Here is a 17694-nt window from a genome sequence, read left to right on the forward strand (position 1 = left end):
AATCATCACGGAACCATATAGATTATCATGAAATGCAATGAAATGTTATATTCTCCGACAAACGTATGACAGATATTTTTCAGAAGCCTTATTCTACAGACCGGACAGCGAACATTTCATGGCATACGCAAAAATTTAGAAATGTACTTTTTCCAAAGTGCAATTACCACTCGATAGGTAATACGTGAACGCTGACCATTTGTTGAAAAACAAATAATGTAATCAAATACATACAATACATCGAATATTATATAAAAATTGTGAGAATAATGATACAATATAAAAGGAAAAATGCGAAGAAACTGTATGATACATGCAGAACATCTCTTAATCCAAATTCAACGACGCTTGAACAGCAAGTTTGCTTTCTTCTTTCTGTCTTCGAACAGCTAGACGCATTGCTTTTAAAAATTCAGTTACAGTGCACTGTTCGGTTCGCAAGTAAAATGCGTGGGCTAGAAATGGGACTTTTCTCAAAACACGTCCGCTCAGACCGAGGCTTTCCTGGCATAGATCCATTAACTCATGACTATTCTCCGTGCTAGAGTTACTTATGTAGTCTAGCTTCTTTGAAGAAGACAAATCAAAGATCTCTTCCGGTTGAATGAGTTTTGTCTAAAATAAATATACTTGTATAAGTCGTATACTTCTTAAATTATTACAGAAAATTGTATTCGTTTACCCTCATTAATTCTTTGAGGCACGAGACATAGATTTTGTATATGGCTAGTTCAGTAGGATGTCCAATATATTGTTTTATGTCTGCTCTATCGACGAACGCCAGATCAATAGCTTCCGAGAGATTGCTGGTCGTCAGGATTAAAACGTTCGGGTATCTTTTTATTTGATCCAATTGCGTTAGCAACGCGTTCACTACTCTTATGGAGTCGGTTGGTTCCGTTCCATTATTGCACGATTTACGAGCGTGTGCCAAAGATTCTATTTCATCGATCAGAATGCATACGAACGTGTCCGAATTTTCAAGCCTACTCCTTAATTCATCGAATAGCTTCATAACTAGTTTTCCACTCTGGAAACGAAGAAAATTTACTCACACATTCATCGATATAATTCACGCAGTATCTTACTAGAATGTTACCTCTGAGAACCATTTTGAAAAAAGACTATGACTATTGATCTCAACAAATTCGCTATGAGTAAATTGATGTCCTAAGCGAATAGCTACTTTTTGGGCGAGGGCTTTGCACAGGCTAGTTTTACCAGTGCCTGGCGGCCCATGTAACAGTACCACTTTGTTCCAGCTTATAATATTGGAATTAACGCTATGCTCTGAAAATATCATCGTTGTCTCCACGAAATGTAACAACTGAGAGAAAATAAAACATTTCAGTGTGACCGGAGATGATAAAGACAGTTACAGAAATTGGAAGCATCTTCAACTAACGTCTTCTTTTATAGTTGAATCAAAGTAAAGACTTTCCCATAAGCAATAAAATTCTTTTGCAGGTAGAACCCAATGAGAAGACGCTACTAACTCTTCACAATCGTTTTGCATTGTCTCTACAGCTGTGATCTCTTCATTTAATCTGTACACATGAAACTTCAGAGTGGCATCTTGTACTTTCATATGAGATCTCTGCAATAAGTAAATTTGTTTTGATAAAATGTTTCAGGAAATCCATCTCATTCAATAATTACCTCCATGTCGTTCGTAGAACATATAATAGAGTCCACATGAATTTGTAGAGTAGGGTCTGTCAGATCTGCTCCATTTATAGTCGTTTCTAGCGGAATATCCTTCAATGCAGCTATTTCTTCGTACGCTAATTTCTCGATAAAGCTACGCGACCAGGCACTACAAAATAAAAACAACTATATAGGAGATTCAAATTTATTCTAAAACAAAATATCCATGTTGGTACAGATCAGTACAGATCCTACCTGTTGATATTTTGACAGATTTCCACATGCAACACGTCCAGGCCTTCCATCTTATTTTATCAAGGAAAACCTGTCGATCGTGCAAATATTTTTCGGGTAAAATTCAATACAAGTTTCCTTTATTTTCCGAGGAAAACTCCGCTGGTGTTTGAGGAAACTGGAGGAAACCGAACGAGTGTTTAAATTTCAAACAACACATTTGAAGTGCGAGAGGGAAGGTAAAGTAAAGTGTGAGAAAGACGCGAGGTTCATGCTCGATTCTTATTGTCAGTCTAGCGGTCCACAAAGCTTGTCCAATTTCCATTTGAAATTTCTATCGTTTCAGAGTTTATATTTGACCAGAGAGGAAATGTTCTCTCCGTTTCTGTTAATGAAAGTGTCAAAATAATAGTGAATCACGCGTTTACTTGGCTGTAACGGTTTTTTGCCAGTTTACATTTTGAATGTTGCCACGCTTTTCGAAAGAGATGGAAACATCAAGCATATATATTGCATATATATAGATATGACGAAACCCTGAATTTTGTTCCGACCAATCACGAGACGTACCCGGAGCTCAATCTCCTTGAATTAGTGATGGGCACTATCGACTAAATTCAACTATCGACTAGTTACTATTTAGTAACTACATACTATCGACTATTTAGTCGATAGTTTTCAGTCGACTGAATTGGCTTATTTGACTGAATTGCGTTATTGGTTCATGTTCATTGCTCTCCATATTCGATGGTTTTCATGACGCTCAGCTTTATTAGAGAGAGAGAGAGGTTCCTAAAATTAAAAATATTTAATGTTATTTTATATTTTACATTTGTCGTAGTAGAAATTAGTAATAAAATTAAATTAAGGTAAAAATTCCAAAATTATAATTAATCTAACCTTAAATGATTATGGTCTCCACTATGAAGTTGACCCAAATTTATATATATATATACATATATTTTAAATGTTGACATTTAAAAAGATCAATTGGTCTAAGTTTTTCGCTGAAAGTCTGTTTCTTCTTTCAGACATAATCTGTCCAGCCTTTGAAAATATTCTCTCCGAGGGTACAGAGGTTGCAGGAATACAAAGATATTTATCTGCTATCTCGAAAAGCTGTGGCATTGTGCAATTATATTTGTTCCAAAATGCGACTGGACAACTCTTAATGTTTTCATATGGTAAATCTATGTATTGACGGATGATGGTTGTTACATTTTCAATATGCGTAGATTGGTTATTTAACTGTGACACTTTTGATACAAAAAAGTTCCAAAATTCATTGTTTTGAGATGGTTCTTCTGCTATGGCTCTATTTGCATTCGTTTCATGACTACTGGCTGTTCTTGCCAAGGAACTTATTTCTTCTTTTAATATATTCTGTGCTGTCTGTGCAATCCTATTGTCTTCAAATACAGCTATTTTAAACCTTGGATCTAATAGTGTGGCTATTAAAGTAATATTATTCTGTTCGATGTAGTTAAATCTTATTTCAATATTATTTAAAATATTATTTTTTAAACGTAGTCCTGCTGTGGTTTCTGGTGTAATCATGTTTATAGCATTTTGAATTCCTCTTATTAAAGGAACAATTTTGGATGCTGTGGGATATTTTTCTGCTGATAAATCAGTTGTAACATATTCTAGTGGTTTCAATAACGGTATGATATCTTCTATGATTTCCCAGTGTTCAGCTGTAAGTGATGTGGGACTTCTGCTTAATGAAACTATGACAGCAGACAAAGGCACTTTTATTGCAAACAGTCTCTCCAGCATCACGAGGCAAGAATTCCAGCGTGTTGCTACATCTTTTTTTATCTTCAGTTCTGGTAAGCCCATTTGCTTTTGCATACTTCTTAATTTCTCTGCTGCTACAACACTTGTTTTAAAGTGCCCAACTAATGAACGGCAGATTTTTAATAAATTTATTATTTCAGTCACACCACTTATGGAATCGTTTACCACTAAATTTAACGTGTGTGCTGTACATGGCAAATGCATATAGCCTAAGTTACGTACAGCTCCTTTAATATTTGCACCATTATCTGTCACGACAGCACAAATTTTATTTGAGATTTGCCATTCCGATAAAATATCTTGAATACAGTGCGCAATATATTGACTTGTGTGGCTATTTGTTAAAAGATTAGTGGCTAATACGTTTGAGCGTAATTTATTTTCAATAAAATAATGTGCAGTGATCGTTAAAAAGGATTGCATATTTAAATTGGTCCAGATATCTGTCGTAATAGAAACATGACTTGTTTTTTTCAAGTTTTCTAAAATTATATTTTTAGTGTCAATGTATAATTGTGGTAAGATGGTCCGTCCCAGTGTTCTTCGACTGGGAAGTTTATATCGTGGTTCAAGCTCCTTAATTAACTCATTAAAGCCTTCGTCTTCTACAATAGTTAGCGGTTGCAAATCTTTACAAATCATGGCTGCCACCAGATTATTTAATTTTGTAATTTTTGTTTGTGATAGATCATTTGAAGTTGTCCTCAATGTTAGCTGCCTTAAATGAACCCGAGACCTCTGCACCATACCTGGTAAGTCTTCATTTTGGATTGCCAAATTTGCATTTGAAGTGAAAGCCACCGATGTAATTCCTTGTGCTTGCGTTGATGTTCCAGGTGTAGCACTTGCAAGTTGATCATCCACGTCTATCGACTCTGCTTCTTCGTGCACGCGACGATCGGCTTCCAGCACTGTGAAATGTTTGCGCTTCAAATGGTCACTTAAATTGGATGTGTTTTTTGCACTTTTGTATTCTCTTTTACATAAGCGACACACGGCACTCGTTGGTGTCTTTTGTTCAAAATATTGCCACACTATTGAGCGCTTTTGTTTATACATATTGTATTATATATACACTATGAAAACTTATGTATACTACTAAACACTATTTTAGAACTCAGAATGTTTCCTCAACACGAGTTTATTTAAGAGAAAACTTGGTGTACGACGCGAGACCAGAGACCAACGACTTGTGACTAAGTGACTCGTCAACGTATAGAAACTCCCGAGGAAAAGGAAAAAATGGAAGAGAGGTGGAAACCCGAATAGTGGGAGGAAAGTAAGGAGAAGAAATTAAGGATAGGAAAGTAAGGAAAATCTAGGAGAAGAGGAAAGACAGGTAAAGACACGTGGAAAGAAGCAATCGCGGAAGGATGCTATAAAAAACGGAAAGAGCAGAGGAAGGCAAGCAGGAGAGGATGTCGTAAAGAAAGGAAACGTTCGCCAGGGCCTGACCGTAAATCTCGAATAGGTTCGAGAGATACCTGGAAGAGACACAGGAGAGGCCGTGGATCTGGTCGCCACATGTATATCAGGACTGACCAGACCCGCGCAGAATGGACAACAATAGGAAAGGAATATGGCAAGGAAATAAGAAGTTTTCTAAAACAGCAGCGTAGGGCAGCGCCAAAAAAGCAGCCACAGTTCATTAAAATTATTCAGGGAGCAGTTTTAAAATTAAAAATGGTTTAAACTATTTGATTTCATAGAAAACCAAGCGTTCGCTTCCTTGCTTGCAAAAGTGTTCGCTGTTGCAGACGCGTTCAAATCTATTTCGTTACTGAACTCGAGTGGTTGAGAAAAATCTCAATCCTTAGCTAGAAAGCCGGTTTATATTGTCAAAGTTATAAGTATATTCACAGTGGTTTCACATCCAAGAAAAGTCGCACGTGAAGATTCTTTCGTTCCACAATATCATATTTCATACCATATAAGTTTTCCTATTTATTATAATTTGGAGAGACTATCTAAAAATATAGTACTTTACAATTTTATATTATTTATAAGTTTATAATTAAACATTAGTGAAACTAATGACTTGGTCGTCTGTGTTACACCTACATTAAATTTCTCAAAGCACTGTAATAATATTGTAAACGCTGGTCTAAAAATATTAGGTTTTATTAAATTTATTGATATGATTGATTTCTTCAATGGATCTATTGATTACTTTAAGAAATTCTTATGTAGGGCACTAAGAAATGTTTAATTTTAAGTTAATGTTTATCTATAATTTCCTCTATTGCGATTAATTTGTTAATACATGCTATGTTACTGTAATTTTTTTATATTTTTATTTGATTTAAGTCTATATATACATATTGGGTTTGTAGCGGCCACCGGCACGTACAATAAAACATTTGGCGTGCAAATGGTCGGGTCGGTTTACGAAGCAAGCGACAATGAAGCTATTTTTAGCGCGTGCAATTTAGATGTTTTATGATATGCATGTCTCGTTACTTAGAATCTTTCGTTGCCGGCCTAAAGGCCTCAATAGCACATAATAAACCCCCGAGTTTCCGAAGGGTCGCGCCGACCAAGATCCGATGGGCCCACACAAGGCCACGGTAAGTATGTATCTCGCGGGCCTGGAAGAAAAATCCGCTATACCTGATCTGTCGAATAAAGTTCCATTCCCACGAACTTGTACTATCATTATTTAGAATACAACAATCCTAGCTTCTTCAGATTTATACATGTATAATAAATAAATAAATAAATAATCCTTTTGGTGTTATCGATATTACATATAATATATAGGATAGGATAAATATAATAATAAAATATCAATTTTGTATTGAATGTAATAAATATTTTATTAACATAAATGAAATGCATAAATCATTCATATTTTCGGAGAATATTTGTAATAATTAATATTTAGTAGTACATACAACAATTGAATTCCGTCAATCTGGCAGTTTTCTCGAAATATCGAATTGTTTATAGGTATAAATTTGCCCGAGACTTCGTGACTTTTATCTTTTTCATGCGAAACACATAACCGAAATTTTAACTCATCAATTTGACTAAAAATCATCGAAAAATAACTAATCACCTGCTTGTTATTTTATCGGTTTTTTACCACTGTGTCAATTTGACACCGAGGGACGGATGGGGTTAATGAATTAATTAATTAATTTGATAATTCAATCAGAGAGGTAACCTCTGGTTTAGTTGGGTTTAGTAAAGCAGTATATATATATATATATATATCAGTGAAAGCAGTCGACTGAAAATAGTAACCTCTACCACTGCGAAATTCAGTCGTTCAGTAAAACAGTCGACTGAAAATAGTAACCCCTACCACTGCGAAATTACTAAAACTAGTCGACTGAAAATAGTAACCCCCACCACTGCGAAATTACTAAAACTAGTCGACTGAAAATAGTAACCCCCACCACTGCGAAATTCAGTCGATAGTTCAGTAAAACTAGTCGACTGAAAATAGTAACAGCTACTATCGACTAAATCGATAGTTTTTAGTCGATTGCGCCCATCACTACCTTGAATGCAAATATCGTCGAGTGGAAATAGTTCCGAAGGATCGAACGATGAAAACGCGGAATGATTTGTACACACGTAAGTGCATACCACATACACGCATACGTACTTACATATTATAGACTAAATAATCTGTCAATGTAACTTTCGCATCAGACAGAAAGCGTATCTTCGATAAAAATTAATTGGAAGTTGAAATACTTGGTGATATTGACGTCTCGCGTAGAAGGGGGCCCGACATGAACGTTTGTTTTGGTTGACGGAGATCTTGCGCCACAATGCAAGCCATTTTTGTGAACCACCGTAACGAAAAGTAATCGTGTTTGAATCGAATTCGCGTGAGAGATTAGTATAGGGTGTCGTTTATCCCGTGAGCTGTTCGCGTTCGTAATAAAGGCTCTGGAAGGTTTGTGTTGTTCGGGCAAGATTCAAAGCAACGACATTGTCGCGTCTCTTTACGGGGAAATGTTCTCTGTACGGAGTAATGTTCTTGTTCTGGTTCGCGTGTAAACGACTGTCTATGGATTTTGTATGAGGTATCGAAACGGCCATCGGATATCGTCCATCGCGGAGAAATTTTCCAATCCAAGGTAAGACGGTGTCGCAGCTGTAAACTCGCGTCGACTCTCTCTCCCCGTTATGCGAAAAATCTCGTGAATATGTTGAACGTATCGTCGAACCGTGGCGCGTTACTTGGATTCTCCCTTTGCTTCACGATCGCTTCTAATTGTGTCGCCTAACGAAACAACAGCGATTGCGTGTGCGTCAACGTAAATTTGGAAAAACTTTCGGAAAGAATTGAAACTCCGTTCGCCTAATATTACTTCGCCAGGTGAAACGAGCTACATATGTTATTCATTTCTCGTTGCAAGTATGTCAGTTGTCCGAACGTTGTTGTCCGTATCGAAAAGTTTGACCTTTCCGAAGTTATTTTTCTACGTGGTACTCCGTTCTCGCGACGATACGACGCGAATCGATAAGCGGTAACAAATTATCGTGACGTTTACCTGTTGTCTCTTCGACAATGCGTCGATGACAACGTCCGCGCTCGTACAGTCATATGTTCAGCACTTCTGCGGTTTCGAAATATCTCTTCCGTTATTATTCGATTTTGCAGCTCTCGTGTTTGTAAACAACGCGTCGGCGAATAAAACGGCTCGCAATTCGTTGTTTACCAACAACGTTCGAATACTATGACATTTTCTATATATGCAAACTTATGTTACATTGTTTCGCAGAACAAAGATGGAGAGTTCTGAAGAGCCAACCAGTCTACAATCCATTTGTCATCTACACGCTTCGGAATTATTTCCAAAGTACACACACATGGAATGCGAAGATGAATCCTTAACCATTCCGTTTACTCCTCTAAGCGGAGAATCGATTGTGGCGCTCGGGCGTACAACGGATGGAGTATTGGCTCTTTCTAACTACAGATTGTATTTACAATTGAACCAGGCATGTTACAGCATCCCGTTAGGTTTAATAGAACAGCTGGAAGTCAGGGAGATTTTCTTTTTACACATCGGATGTAAGGACGCACGTTCTCTGAGGTACGCCTTTATTTTTACAACGATACATGTGTACAGATGTGTGTATATGTTTCCAATGAACTTTTTCAGTTGTGCTTTTTCCACGAACGAACATTGTTTCGAATGGTTCAAACGTCTACACAAAGTGATGTATCCGAAGAAAAGTGTAGAGGACATATTCGCGTTCGCGTATTACGCCTGGTCCGTCGAGGAGGGGAAAGAGTTCGCCAAGATCGGGAAAGATACTACGTCTTACGAAGCTACTTTCAACTTTGAGGTGTGTAACAGGTAACATAAATTCAAGCCGAATTGAAACGCGTAATCGTTTGATTCGATCTATTTGCTATTGGTGCAGGTGGAGCGATTGAAGTTCAATTTACACGGTACATGGCGCAGTAGTCAGATCAATAAAGATTACCGAATGTGTCCATCGTATCCGCCGTTGATTTTGGTCCCTTCCTGCATCACCGATGATATCCTGAAACGCGTGGCCACGTATCGTAGCTCTAGTCGAATTCCTGCTGTCGTTTGGAGGTATTGTTACCGTCGTGTAACATCTTGTTTCCTTCAATCGTTCACTCGATCCGCTTTGCAGACACGTGAAAAATGGTGCGGTGATAGCGCGGAGTAGTCAGCCGGAACTCGGTTGGTTCGGACGGCGGAGTGCGGAAGACGAGAGTCTACTGAAAGCACTTTCGGATGCGTGTTCCTACGACAAAGGTGAATCCACAATGGTGGATTCTTCCACCGACACCTGCGACGACGCTGGAGCCACCGTGGACAATACCAAAGTGAGTGAACCGTGAACCGAAGAAGCGTAAGAGGTCTAATATGTATTAGCTCGGTGCAAAGGTTCTCGCACTGAACTTTTGCACTGACTTAATATAAGCTAAGATAAGATGAACGAGTAACAGAAAATTTTGTGGTTGCAGAAAGTTCTGATTGTGGACGCCAGGTCGTACACGATTGCTGTGGCTAACAGAGCGCGCGGAGGCGGCTGCGAATGCCAACAGTATTACCCGAACTGCGACATACAGTTTATGAATTTACCAAACATTCACTCTATACGTAGAAGCTTTCACGCGATGAGACAGCTCTGCGCAACGGAGACGGATCAGTCCAAGTAAACGGTTCTCCAACTACTCCCTCCGTCCTCTATTACGATCTACATTTGGCTTTCATTTTTCTTTTTTATTAATTACGTGTTTGCAAGGTCATGTGCACTTATTAAGGTTAATAGTGATCACTGTGGTAGTATTCATGACAATTTTGTTAGGAACGATACTGTAGATTTTATCGTTTCGCTGATGCGGGACTGAGGGTGTACTTGGACATTTGTTTGTAATTTCTATAATCGATCGGCGTGTTTCATCGATGATTTTTGCGTTGCACAGTTGGCTCAGCCTTTTGGAGGGGACTCAGTGGTTACAACACATGTCTGGACTACTGCGTGCAGCGGTGACCGTGGCATCCGCGATCGAAAGAGACGCTCGACCGGTATTAGTGCATTGCAGCGACGGCTGGGACAGGACGCCTCAGATTGTTGCGCTGGCACAGATTCTTCTTGATCCTTATTATCGAACTATGGAGGTACGATGAAGGTACTCTCATTTTCTGCGTGCGTTCGCCGACGAATCGTCGTTTCGTTATTCTGTTTTCTCACCGACAGGGATTCCAAATCTTATGCGAGAGAGAATGGTTAGACTTTGGACACAAATTCGCGGATCGATGTGGACTGACCGTCGGCTGCGAGGATCCGAACGAACGATGTCCAGTATTTCTCCAATGGCTGGACTGTGTACACCAGTTGACTGATCAATTTAAATGTAGTTTTCAGATGTCGCCAGCGTATCTGGTAAGCACGAGTCCAATGTCGACTACTTCTATACAGGTTTTTCTTCCTTTGTTACTTAATTCTTCTCGAGATATACATATACTAGTATTGAATGTGTATTAATAACACACGTGTATTTAAATGCACGTGAAATAGGGATCTCTAGTATGTACGTTTGTGTACGCGCGAGAACGCCAGGCACCGATATCAATTGGATCGATTTCAGGAGAAGCTGGCGCAGCATGCGTATTCGCAACTATTCGGCACATTTCTCTGCAACACGATACAGGAAAGGCTACAGTTGAGAATAAAGGAGCGTACATTTTCGGTTTGGCGGTTCCTCAATTCCAGTTCGTTCGTAAATCACTTGTACTCGCCTTTAGAGAAACAAGTAGGATATTTTCTCTCTGGTATATTTATGTGTTTAGTGTATATAAATATTTGACGTAGCATCGAACAGTGATCCCGCGATCTAGTAATGTTAACGCGGGCTGTTTGTTGTGTCAGGTGTTGTGGCCGAACTGTAGCGTACGTAGGCTTGTCGTATGGTCCGAGGTGTACTCGGGCTCTATGGAGTCCCATGTGACGAGGGACGACAAACAGAACGTGACGATGATAGACATCGAGCGTAGCGAAAACGAAGAACCTCAACGGCAAATGACCAAAACTCGTTCGTACGACGATCTGATGCACGCTCCCGATCACACGGCCTATCCTCATCGTAGACTCAGCGATCCAAGTATCTCGGTAGAGAAGTAATTATCGTACTTTTTACCAGTGCTTCCTCGCCGCTCGAGTAATTCGGGTATTCGAGTCTGCCAAATCGTTTTACAGGAAAATGGATTCTTTGTCGATCGAAGCGAAAACTGTAGAGAAAGATGCGGACTACGCGGACGAGTGCAGCGTCGACGTCTGTCCACGGAGCAGTAGGTCGGATGATGAGGAGACCTCGGATTCGGACTCGGAAGACAGAGCGGACAAGTACAGCGTTGCCGTGTGTACACAGAGCAGTAGGTCAGAAGACGACAAGAGCTCGGAATTGGACAAGGAAGACAGAACGGACAAAGATCTCGACTCGGACAAGTCGAAGCAACATAATCTGGTGACCACTCAATCTTTGAACGACTCGCCGGCGAATCCTTCGGTGGACAGTTCAACAGACACGCTGATACCTAGTAACTGCTCGTTGCTTGACACGATCGACTCCGACAAAGAAACGTAAGTGTTTTTAGCGGAGGATATTACAGTGTGTTTTTTAAGGGAATAGACTCGTTCTAGAATTGCAAGGGTGCGGGATGCATCCTCTCATTTCTCGATAATGCAAAGATGGAGTTTTGCAGTAGTCAAAAGCGCTAGATAAAGGATCAATATAGGCCGCAATCGCCCTCAAAAATCCTATTTTTACGTTTACGAGGCGTAATTTGCATTATTCGGCAGCATGGAGCTTGTTGCAGCTTTATGAAAATAGCTACATGCGCAGCTGTATGTTCCCGAATAATGCAAATTACGCCTCGTAAACGTAAAACTTGGACTTTTATCTAGCGCTTTTGTGAAAATGAGAAAAACGAAAACCCTGGAAAAACGAGTCTACCCCCTTAATTGTCCCAGAACTATCCCTACTCCCGCGGGGTATACCCCGTGAGGGGCCCCGAAGCTTGAGAGGCCTCGGTGTAGTACGCGAGCGTACGGTGAAAGCCTTGAATCTCTAAGAAGGGTTTCTGTTGCAAGCAGGAGACCCCAGGAGAGTTCGCCGCAGGACATCGTTTCCTCGTGGGTGGAGACAAACTCGATCGGCGAGACTGTCTGCTCTTGCGCTCACAACTGCAATTCGAATCAGAGTCAGAATCAGAACCATACCGAGGGCAGCGATCTGAGCGACATCACCGCGCCGTTGATGTCCAGAACGCCCAGCAGCGGAGTTTGTCCAGCTTCGCCGATTCATCGGAACACAGCTCCGGATGAACTCAACAAATTGGACGACATCGACGGTCTTTCCATCATACACTGCGATGTACAGATGCGCGTGCAACAAATTATAGTGGAAGAAAAGGTATTTCGCGTCGAGCATGTCTCAGGGAACGGAGAGAAAAAAAAGAATGGCAAACGTTGTAATTCTTTCACTTTGTCGTTTCTGTTGTCTTCAGCTGAAACAGGAAGCGTTGAGGAAGGAGCTGCACACAACGAGGTTGGCTCTGATCAAACAAGTTTGTAACCATAACGCGGACACCGATCGCATCGACGATATCGTAAGTTATATATGTAATTAGACTTCCGAGAATCCCCATGCTCTGAATTGGCTGAAATTTTGTAAATAGGTCTTTTTTTTAGAAAAATCATAAGCGAGAAGGATTTTCGGGGTCTCGAAAAAAATTCTTTGCCATTTCAATTTTGTTTCCTACTTTATCGGCACCGCGTAGCGTATTCGGGCAAACTCGTGGAATGTGGAAATGGAATGTAAAACAAAAAAAATATTGGATTAGATTTGTATAATACATTTTTTTTCGTGACGCCAAAAATCCTTCTTGCGGTCATCGTTTTTGTGAGAACAGAAGCTATTTACAAAATTTCAGTCAATTCGGATCATGGGAGTTTTCGGAAGTACAGCCCCGCAGTCTATACACGAGCTTGCCGAATTCTATTGGGGAAGAACATCGGCCGGACAGATAAGCAAGGAGCGCGTGTTTCAGGGATCGTTACCCGATTCGGTCGGCAGCACCGGTGATCATGGAGAATCGTTGCCGTCGGACATGTCTTGGGAGGCGGTCGAGGAACTGGGACCAGCTCCTACTTTGTGGGTACCTGATCACGCTGTGACTCGGTGCATGGGCTGCGACACAGAATTTTGGCTTGGAAGACGCAAACATCATTGCAGGTAGAACAGGGTCCCATGGAAATCACCGACAACGACTTTAGTCGACGACAGTATTATTCGATATTATAATAACATCATTTGACAACAACGCCAGCCGACTACGTCTAATTCTTCTTATAGTGTAATAATTACATTTTCATACAAAAGTAAAAGTGTCAGTGTAGGATAGTTAAAGAAAAACATGTCAGCAGCATCTTTAGAAACGATGTTACTATTGGATAATATTCGACTAAAATCGTAGTCGGTTAAATTCGTCGTCGGCCAAAATTATTGTCGATGAAATCTGGAGTCGGTTCACAGAACCAACGGAAGCATACGTTTAACTGCTTTTCTCCGATAGATGCTGCGGCAAGATCTTCTGCGCGGACTGTTCAGAGAATTCGACACCGCTGCCGAGCGAGCAGCTTTACGATCCTGTGAGAGTGTGCAGCGATTGTTTTTCAAGGATCCATCGACACACCAGCCCCTGCCAGTGCAACGCTCGTCACCGGAACAAAGGGGAGAACGACGAAGAGCTGCTCTCGAACAATTCGGAAAACATGCTCGCTTGTCCACGACCAAAGAGCTTGAACATCGTGAAGGACAATTGTTGCGAGAACCTGTTACAGGTCACGCAACAGAAAGCCCAACCGCCGGTTGCGGCGGCCACGGTCAACTGAGCAAACTCGCGACGAGGATCCGTTACGATCAAGGCGCGCAGCTTTCGGATTTCGGTTTGGCTAGAGATGGCTAGGGACGGCTAGGGACGGAGCGTGACAGAGGTTTCGCGTCTCGTTTGATTCCGTAAACACACACACACAACGTACACAAACACACGTACACACCGACCATCCAATCGAATTTGAGCGCGACCGCGAACATGTTGTATATTGATACGTGGTACAGAAAAAACACGAGAGAGCGTTGTATACTAGCGTACGAGAGAGAGGGAGAGAGAGTGTGCGCTAGATTCTTTTCGGACGATCCAATATTTATTGCTAGAGTAATGATAATTTGTACGAACAAGTGTATAGTGTCGCAGAGAAAACGAGTCAGTATACGAGAGGTTGTATATACCTTAGTAGTAATTCGATCCAACGAGACACATGCCTGGGCTTCTTCGGACGGCGAGACTATTCGAGTTTCTCCATTTTGTTGTACAACACGTTTATCTGTACTAAGAGACAGCGAGACAGGGGGTGGGAGGGAGGAGGAGGAACGCTTTGGATAGGCTGTGACTGACGTCTAGTTTGAAGACATCGTATGAAGCACGCTCTCGGTCAATCGTCGATCAGAACGACTCGTTGACGATAAATAGTTGGATTGCGAAACGAGTAAACTGTATTTGTATATTGCCGCTGTTTATGAGAATTGGAACAATTAAATACGTCATTATCATACACGATTGTGTGTTTCTCTGCGTCGTCCGTTCTCGTCGTATCATTGCTCCGGTCTCAGAGAATCATCTTCAAGCCGGTCAGGTTTTGCAAGGACGGCGCGTTTTTCAGAATTTGCGTCGCGTTCTTCAGACTGTCCACCTGACCTTTCGTATCGTCCGCGTTTTGGAACTGTATCAGTATAACGAGATACGTCGTCACCGCCCCGGCTATCTAAAATCCCAGCAATTCAATCAGGAATGACCTTGAGGAACAAAATAGCGTAGATACCGTCGCGTTGTAACAGAGAGTTAATGGTACACCGTTTATTTGACTCGGTCATCTTGTTTCTGTCTTACCGATGTTATCAACGTTCTGTCCAAGTAGAAGAGCCCGCAGACGGAAAACTCGAGAGGTCGATGCAACAGCTGAAGAGAGAATACCTCCAACTGGTGGCGCGCGTTCGCATCGAAACTGGAGGACAGTAACTGGCTAACAAGCGCCGCGGTCTTCTTCCCCTGCAAGAAAACCTTGAAGGGTTATCCAAGACCTTACCTGCTTATTTTTCGCTGGTTGCCCACCTCGGCCACGGTCCAGTAGCTCGGCTGAACGATTATCAGCATCCTAGCCACATGGAAGATACACCACATGCCCTGCACCGCTAGAAATATCCACTCGTGTTCCTCGGCTGCTTGTAGAATTAGAAAGTACGGTGCGATCACAAGGTGTAGCAGGCAACTCGTTGTCACCGCCAGTATCATCACGCCGAACGCACTGTTGATCAGGCACACTGTGTCGCAGAGCGTCGAGTGTACCAGTACCAATTCGGATATGCTGGTCTCTGCAATGAAGGACGAGACAGAGAATGCACACCAACTCGAATTACAGTGGCCCACGAAAGTATTCGAACGCCCTTTAAGGGGGTAGACTCTCGTTTCCAGGATTGAAAGGGTGTGCGATACGCCTTCTCATTTCTCGATAATGCTTGCGATGGGGTTTTTCAGTAGTCAAAAGTCCTATTTTTACGTATACGAGGCCTATAATTTGCATTGTTCGGAAGTATAAAGCTGCGACAGCTACATGCTGCCGAGTAGTGCCAATTACGCCTCCTAAACGTAAAAATATGACTTTTGAGGGCGATTGCGGCCTAGATTGATCTTTCATCTAGCGCTTTTGACTACTGAAAAACCCCATCGCAAGCATTATCGAGAGATGAGAAGGAGCATCCCGCATCCTTACAATCCTAGTTAACCCCTTAATTCAGGATATAGTCTTCCCTCGCATAGTGTGACTTTCTTCTCTACGGATAGTGTGACTTTTTTATCCACCCTACTAGTCGAAGAATGTAATTGCAATTGCAGTAGGAATTACTTTCGTGGATTACTGTACGTTCTGTCTCACCAGTTGATTGTTTCAGGATTCGATGGTTGCCCAACTCTAACTGTCTACGCGACACGGTGTTCAATCCTCTGTCGTGAACATTCCCCACTGCTGCTTTCAAACGGCGATTGTTTAAAGTTTTGTTTCGCTTTAGGACAACGAAAATTATGGTGTTGTTCTTACCTGTCTCGGCAGGATTTCCTAATGAGAAGGCAACGGACGATAAAACACTGCTGTCCAGTAGATTTCTGAGACTGTTGTTCAGTCTGACGAATCTCTGGCTCAAGTTGTACGTGGCGACGCTGTATTGAAGCTCCGTCGAGATAATTACCGTGTACATGAGATACAGGGGCGCGTAATTGATCGGGCCCTTGTCGGGCAACTGTTTACTCGCATTGGTTTGCCGGGTCCACGCGGAAAAATCAACGATCGAGCTGAACCACAGGTAAGTCAAGCTGCAGACTGTTAAATAGATGGTATACATCCGTGTCTTTCTTTCAGCGGTTTCCCCTTGTCTCTCGTCTACCTGCGCACGATCAGGTGTTCATTTGAAGAATGCACGATCGGTATTCATTTTGGGTGACGACGACCAAAATGGTCGAGCGCATTCTGACCTCTACTAATTTGTTGATTGCGGCTTCCAGATATTTCCAACGGAACGGCGAGCCAGCGATGCAGACCACCGTGAGGCTTATCACGCCGAAGACGTCGCTGCACGTCGCTATCACCGCTGTTTGAGACTTCAGCCTGGTGCTGTGTCCCCATCCGTCTTTCAAGTCTCGCCACAGACCCCATATCTCTATACCCAGGAGGAACGCTAACACACCCGAGCTACAAAAGAAAGGATTGCCGTGTTATTCTTGAAACGCTCGTCGCGAATAGCGGTCTCCTAGAACTTAGCCCCCCACTTATTGAATTAAATAATTACAACAGTTGTGCTGGATTGTGCTAAGTTTGTGCTACATCGTGCTCGAATATTAAAACTATTGGGTTGGCAAAAAAGTAATTTTGCTATTTTAAAATACAAGCAATGAACTTTTACTAATGATGATGACCTGAAATCACACTTAGATCAGTTTTATGCCGACAAGGACCAGAAGTTTTATGAGCGCGGAATTATGAAGCTACCAGAAGAGTTTTATTTCACCTTAAAATACCGAAATTACTTTCTTGCCAATCCAATAGTTTGAATATTCGAGCACGAAGTAGCACAAACTTAGCACAACTGTTGAAATTACTTAATTCAACAAGTAGGGGGGCTAACTTCTAGGAGGCCAAGTAGCGGAAGCTTGAAATTTTTACTACTGTTACCTGTAAACGAGATCGAGGATACTTAAGTGCGCATGATATCTTCCGGATGCGCGGACAACGAATCTAACGGGGATCAAACCGCACACTTTGCCCAGATAATAGATCGGTGAGATTGCTTGGCAGAGATCACTTTGCGTGCCAGGTTCGTCTCTTCTTCTATTCGGTTTGGTCTCTTTACTCCAGACTGCTCGCTTCTCTGAAACCATTTGAAACAAATTGTATTGT

At 41.5% G+C, this 17694-nt stretch overlaps 3 protein-coding genes and 1 long non-coding RNA gene across 14 annotated transcripts in view; 2 read left to right on the plus strand and 2 right to left on the minus strand.

The window, feature by feature from the left end:
- On the minus strand, nt 1-8210 carry Pch2 (pachytene checkpoint 2 protein). 4 transcript variants are annotated; one of them, XM_076443968.1, is made up of 7 exons: nt 8193-8210; nt 1903-2059; nt 1660-1816; nt 1406-1597; nt 1100-1327; nt 683-1030; nt 1-615 (listed from the first exon to the last, which is right to left on the minus strand). In XM_076443968.1, the coding sequence occupies exons 2-7, from the start codon at nt 1950-1952 to the stop codon at nt 328-330; spliced, it is 1263 nt and encodes a 420-aa protein (XP_076300083.1). In that variant the 5' UTR covers nt 1953-2059; nt 8193-8210; the 3' UTR covers nt 1-327. The 4 variants fall into 4 exon arrangements, with proteins under 4 accessions (XP_076300083.1, XP_076300082.1, XP_076300081.1 ...); XM_076443967.1 differs by lacking the exon at nt 8193-8210 and adding an exon at nt 7299-7438; XM_076443966.1 differs by lacking the exon at nt 8193-8210 and adding an exon at nt 7188-7329 and having other exon boundaries at nt 1903-2466.
- Nucleotides 2509-6406, plus strand: LOC143218658 (uncharacterized). 5 transcript variants are annotated; one of them, XR_013011133.1, is made up of 5 exons: nt 2509-2750; nt 2913-3065; nt 3572-3713; nt 3822-4433; nt 4518-6406. It is a non-coding gene; the product is annotated as an uncharacterized LOC143218658 (long non-coding RNA). The 5 variants fall into 5 exon arrangements; XR_013011132.1 differs by having other exon boundaries at nt 2565-2750; nt 4369-4433; XR_013011131.1 differs by having other exon boundaries at nt 2510-2669; nt 2913-3713; nt 4369-4433.
- LOC143218621 (phosphatidylinositol-3,5-bisphosphate 3-phosphatase MTMR4) lies at nt 7187-14802 on the plus strand. 4 transcript variants are annotated; one of them, XM_076443921.1, is made up of 15 exons: nt 7187-7263; nt 8424-8738; nt 8808-8994; nt 9073-9251; nt 9313-9508; nt 9650-9840; nt 10112-10307; nt 10387-10572; nt 10778-10942; nt 11059-11306; nt 11386-11769; nt 12283-12601; nt 12696-12797; nt 13122-13423; nt 13764-14802. In XM_076443921.1, the coding sequence occupies exons 2-15, from the start codon at nt 8431-8433 to the stop codon at nt 14080-14082; spliced, it is 3282 nt and encodes a 1093-aa protein (XP_076300036.1). In that variant the 5' UTR covers nt 7187-7263; nt 8424-8430; the 3' UTR covers nt 14083-14802. The 4 variants fall into 4 exon arrangements, with proteins under 4 accessions (XP_076300036.1, XP_076300035.1, XP_076300038.1 ...); XM_076443920.1 differs by lacking the exon at nt 7187-7263 and adding an exon at nt 7634-7775; XM_076443923.1 differs by lacking the exon at nt 7187-7263 and adding an exon at nt 7634-7775 and having other exon boundaries at nt 13239-13423.
- LOC143218633 (gustatory receptor for sugar taste 43a) overlaps nt 14782-17694 on the minus strand; it is a 16667-nt gene continuing 13754 nt past the window's right edge. Inside the window, exons 9-15 of the mRNA XM_076443952.1 lie at nt 17470-17665; nt 16773-16989; nt 16342-16684; nt 16180-16269; nt 15360-15619; nt 15138-15296; nt 14782-15012 (exon numbers count right to left, since the gene is read on the minus strand). Coding sequence (XP_076300067.1) covers nt 14857-15012; nt 15138-15296; nt 15360-15619; nt 16180-16269; nt 16342-16684; nt 16773-16989; nt 17470-17665 — 1421 coding nt within the window. The 3' untranslated portion in view covers nt 14782-14856. The remainder of the gene's footprint in view (nt 15013-15137; nt 15297-15359; nt 15620-16179; nt 16270-16341; nt 16685-16772; nt 16990-17469; nt 17666-17694) is intronic.

The sequence above is a fragment of the Lasioglossum baleicum genome, chromosome 20 (assembly GCF_051020765.1).
Source record: "Lasioglossum baleicum chromosome 20, iyLasBale1, whole genome shotgun sequence".
In the NCBI taxonomy this organism is placed as follows: Eukaryota; Metazoa; Arthropoda; class Insecta; order Hymenoptera; family Halictidae; genus Lasioglossum; species Lasioglossum baleicum.

What these genes read in the sequence shown, in the direction of transcription:
- LOC143218621 (XM_076443920.1), top strand. Translation starts at nt 7,717, where the DNA reads ATGAGGTATCGAAACGGCCATCGGATATCGTCCATCGCGGAGAAATTT. An exon ending in ACGGAGACGGATCAGTCCAA is followed by an intron (nt 9,841 to 10,111) that starts GTAAACGGTTCT and finishes TGCGTTGCACAG; the next exon opens with TTGGCTCAGCCTTTTGGAGG. An exon ending in CTTATTATCGAACTATGGAG is followed by an intron (nt 10,308 to 10,386) that starts GTACGATGAAGG and finishes TCTCACCGACAG; the next exon opens with GGATTCCAAATCTTATGCGA.
- Pch2 (XM_076443968.1), bottom strand. Translation starts at nt 1,952, where the DNA reads ATGGAAGGCCTGGACGTGTTGCATGTGGAAATCTGTCAAAATATCAAC. An exon ending in GTTCTACGAACGACATGGAG is followed by an intron (nt 1,598 to 1,659) that starts GTAATTATTGAA and finishes TACTTATTGCAG; the next exon opens with AGATCTCATATGAAAGTACA. An exon ending in ATTCAACTATAAAAGAAGAC is followed by an intron (nt 1,328 to 1,405) that starts GTTAGTTGAAGA and finishes ATTTTCTCTCAG; the next exon opens with TTGTTACATTTCGTGGAGAC.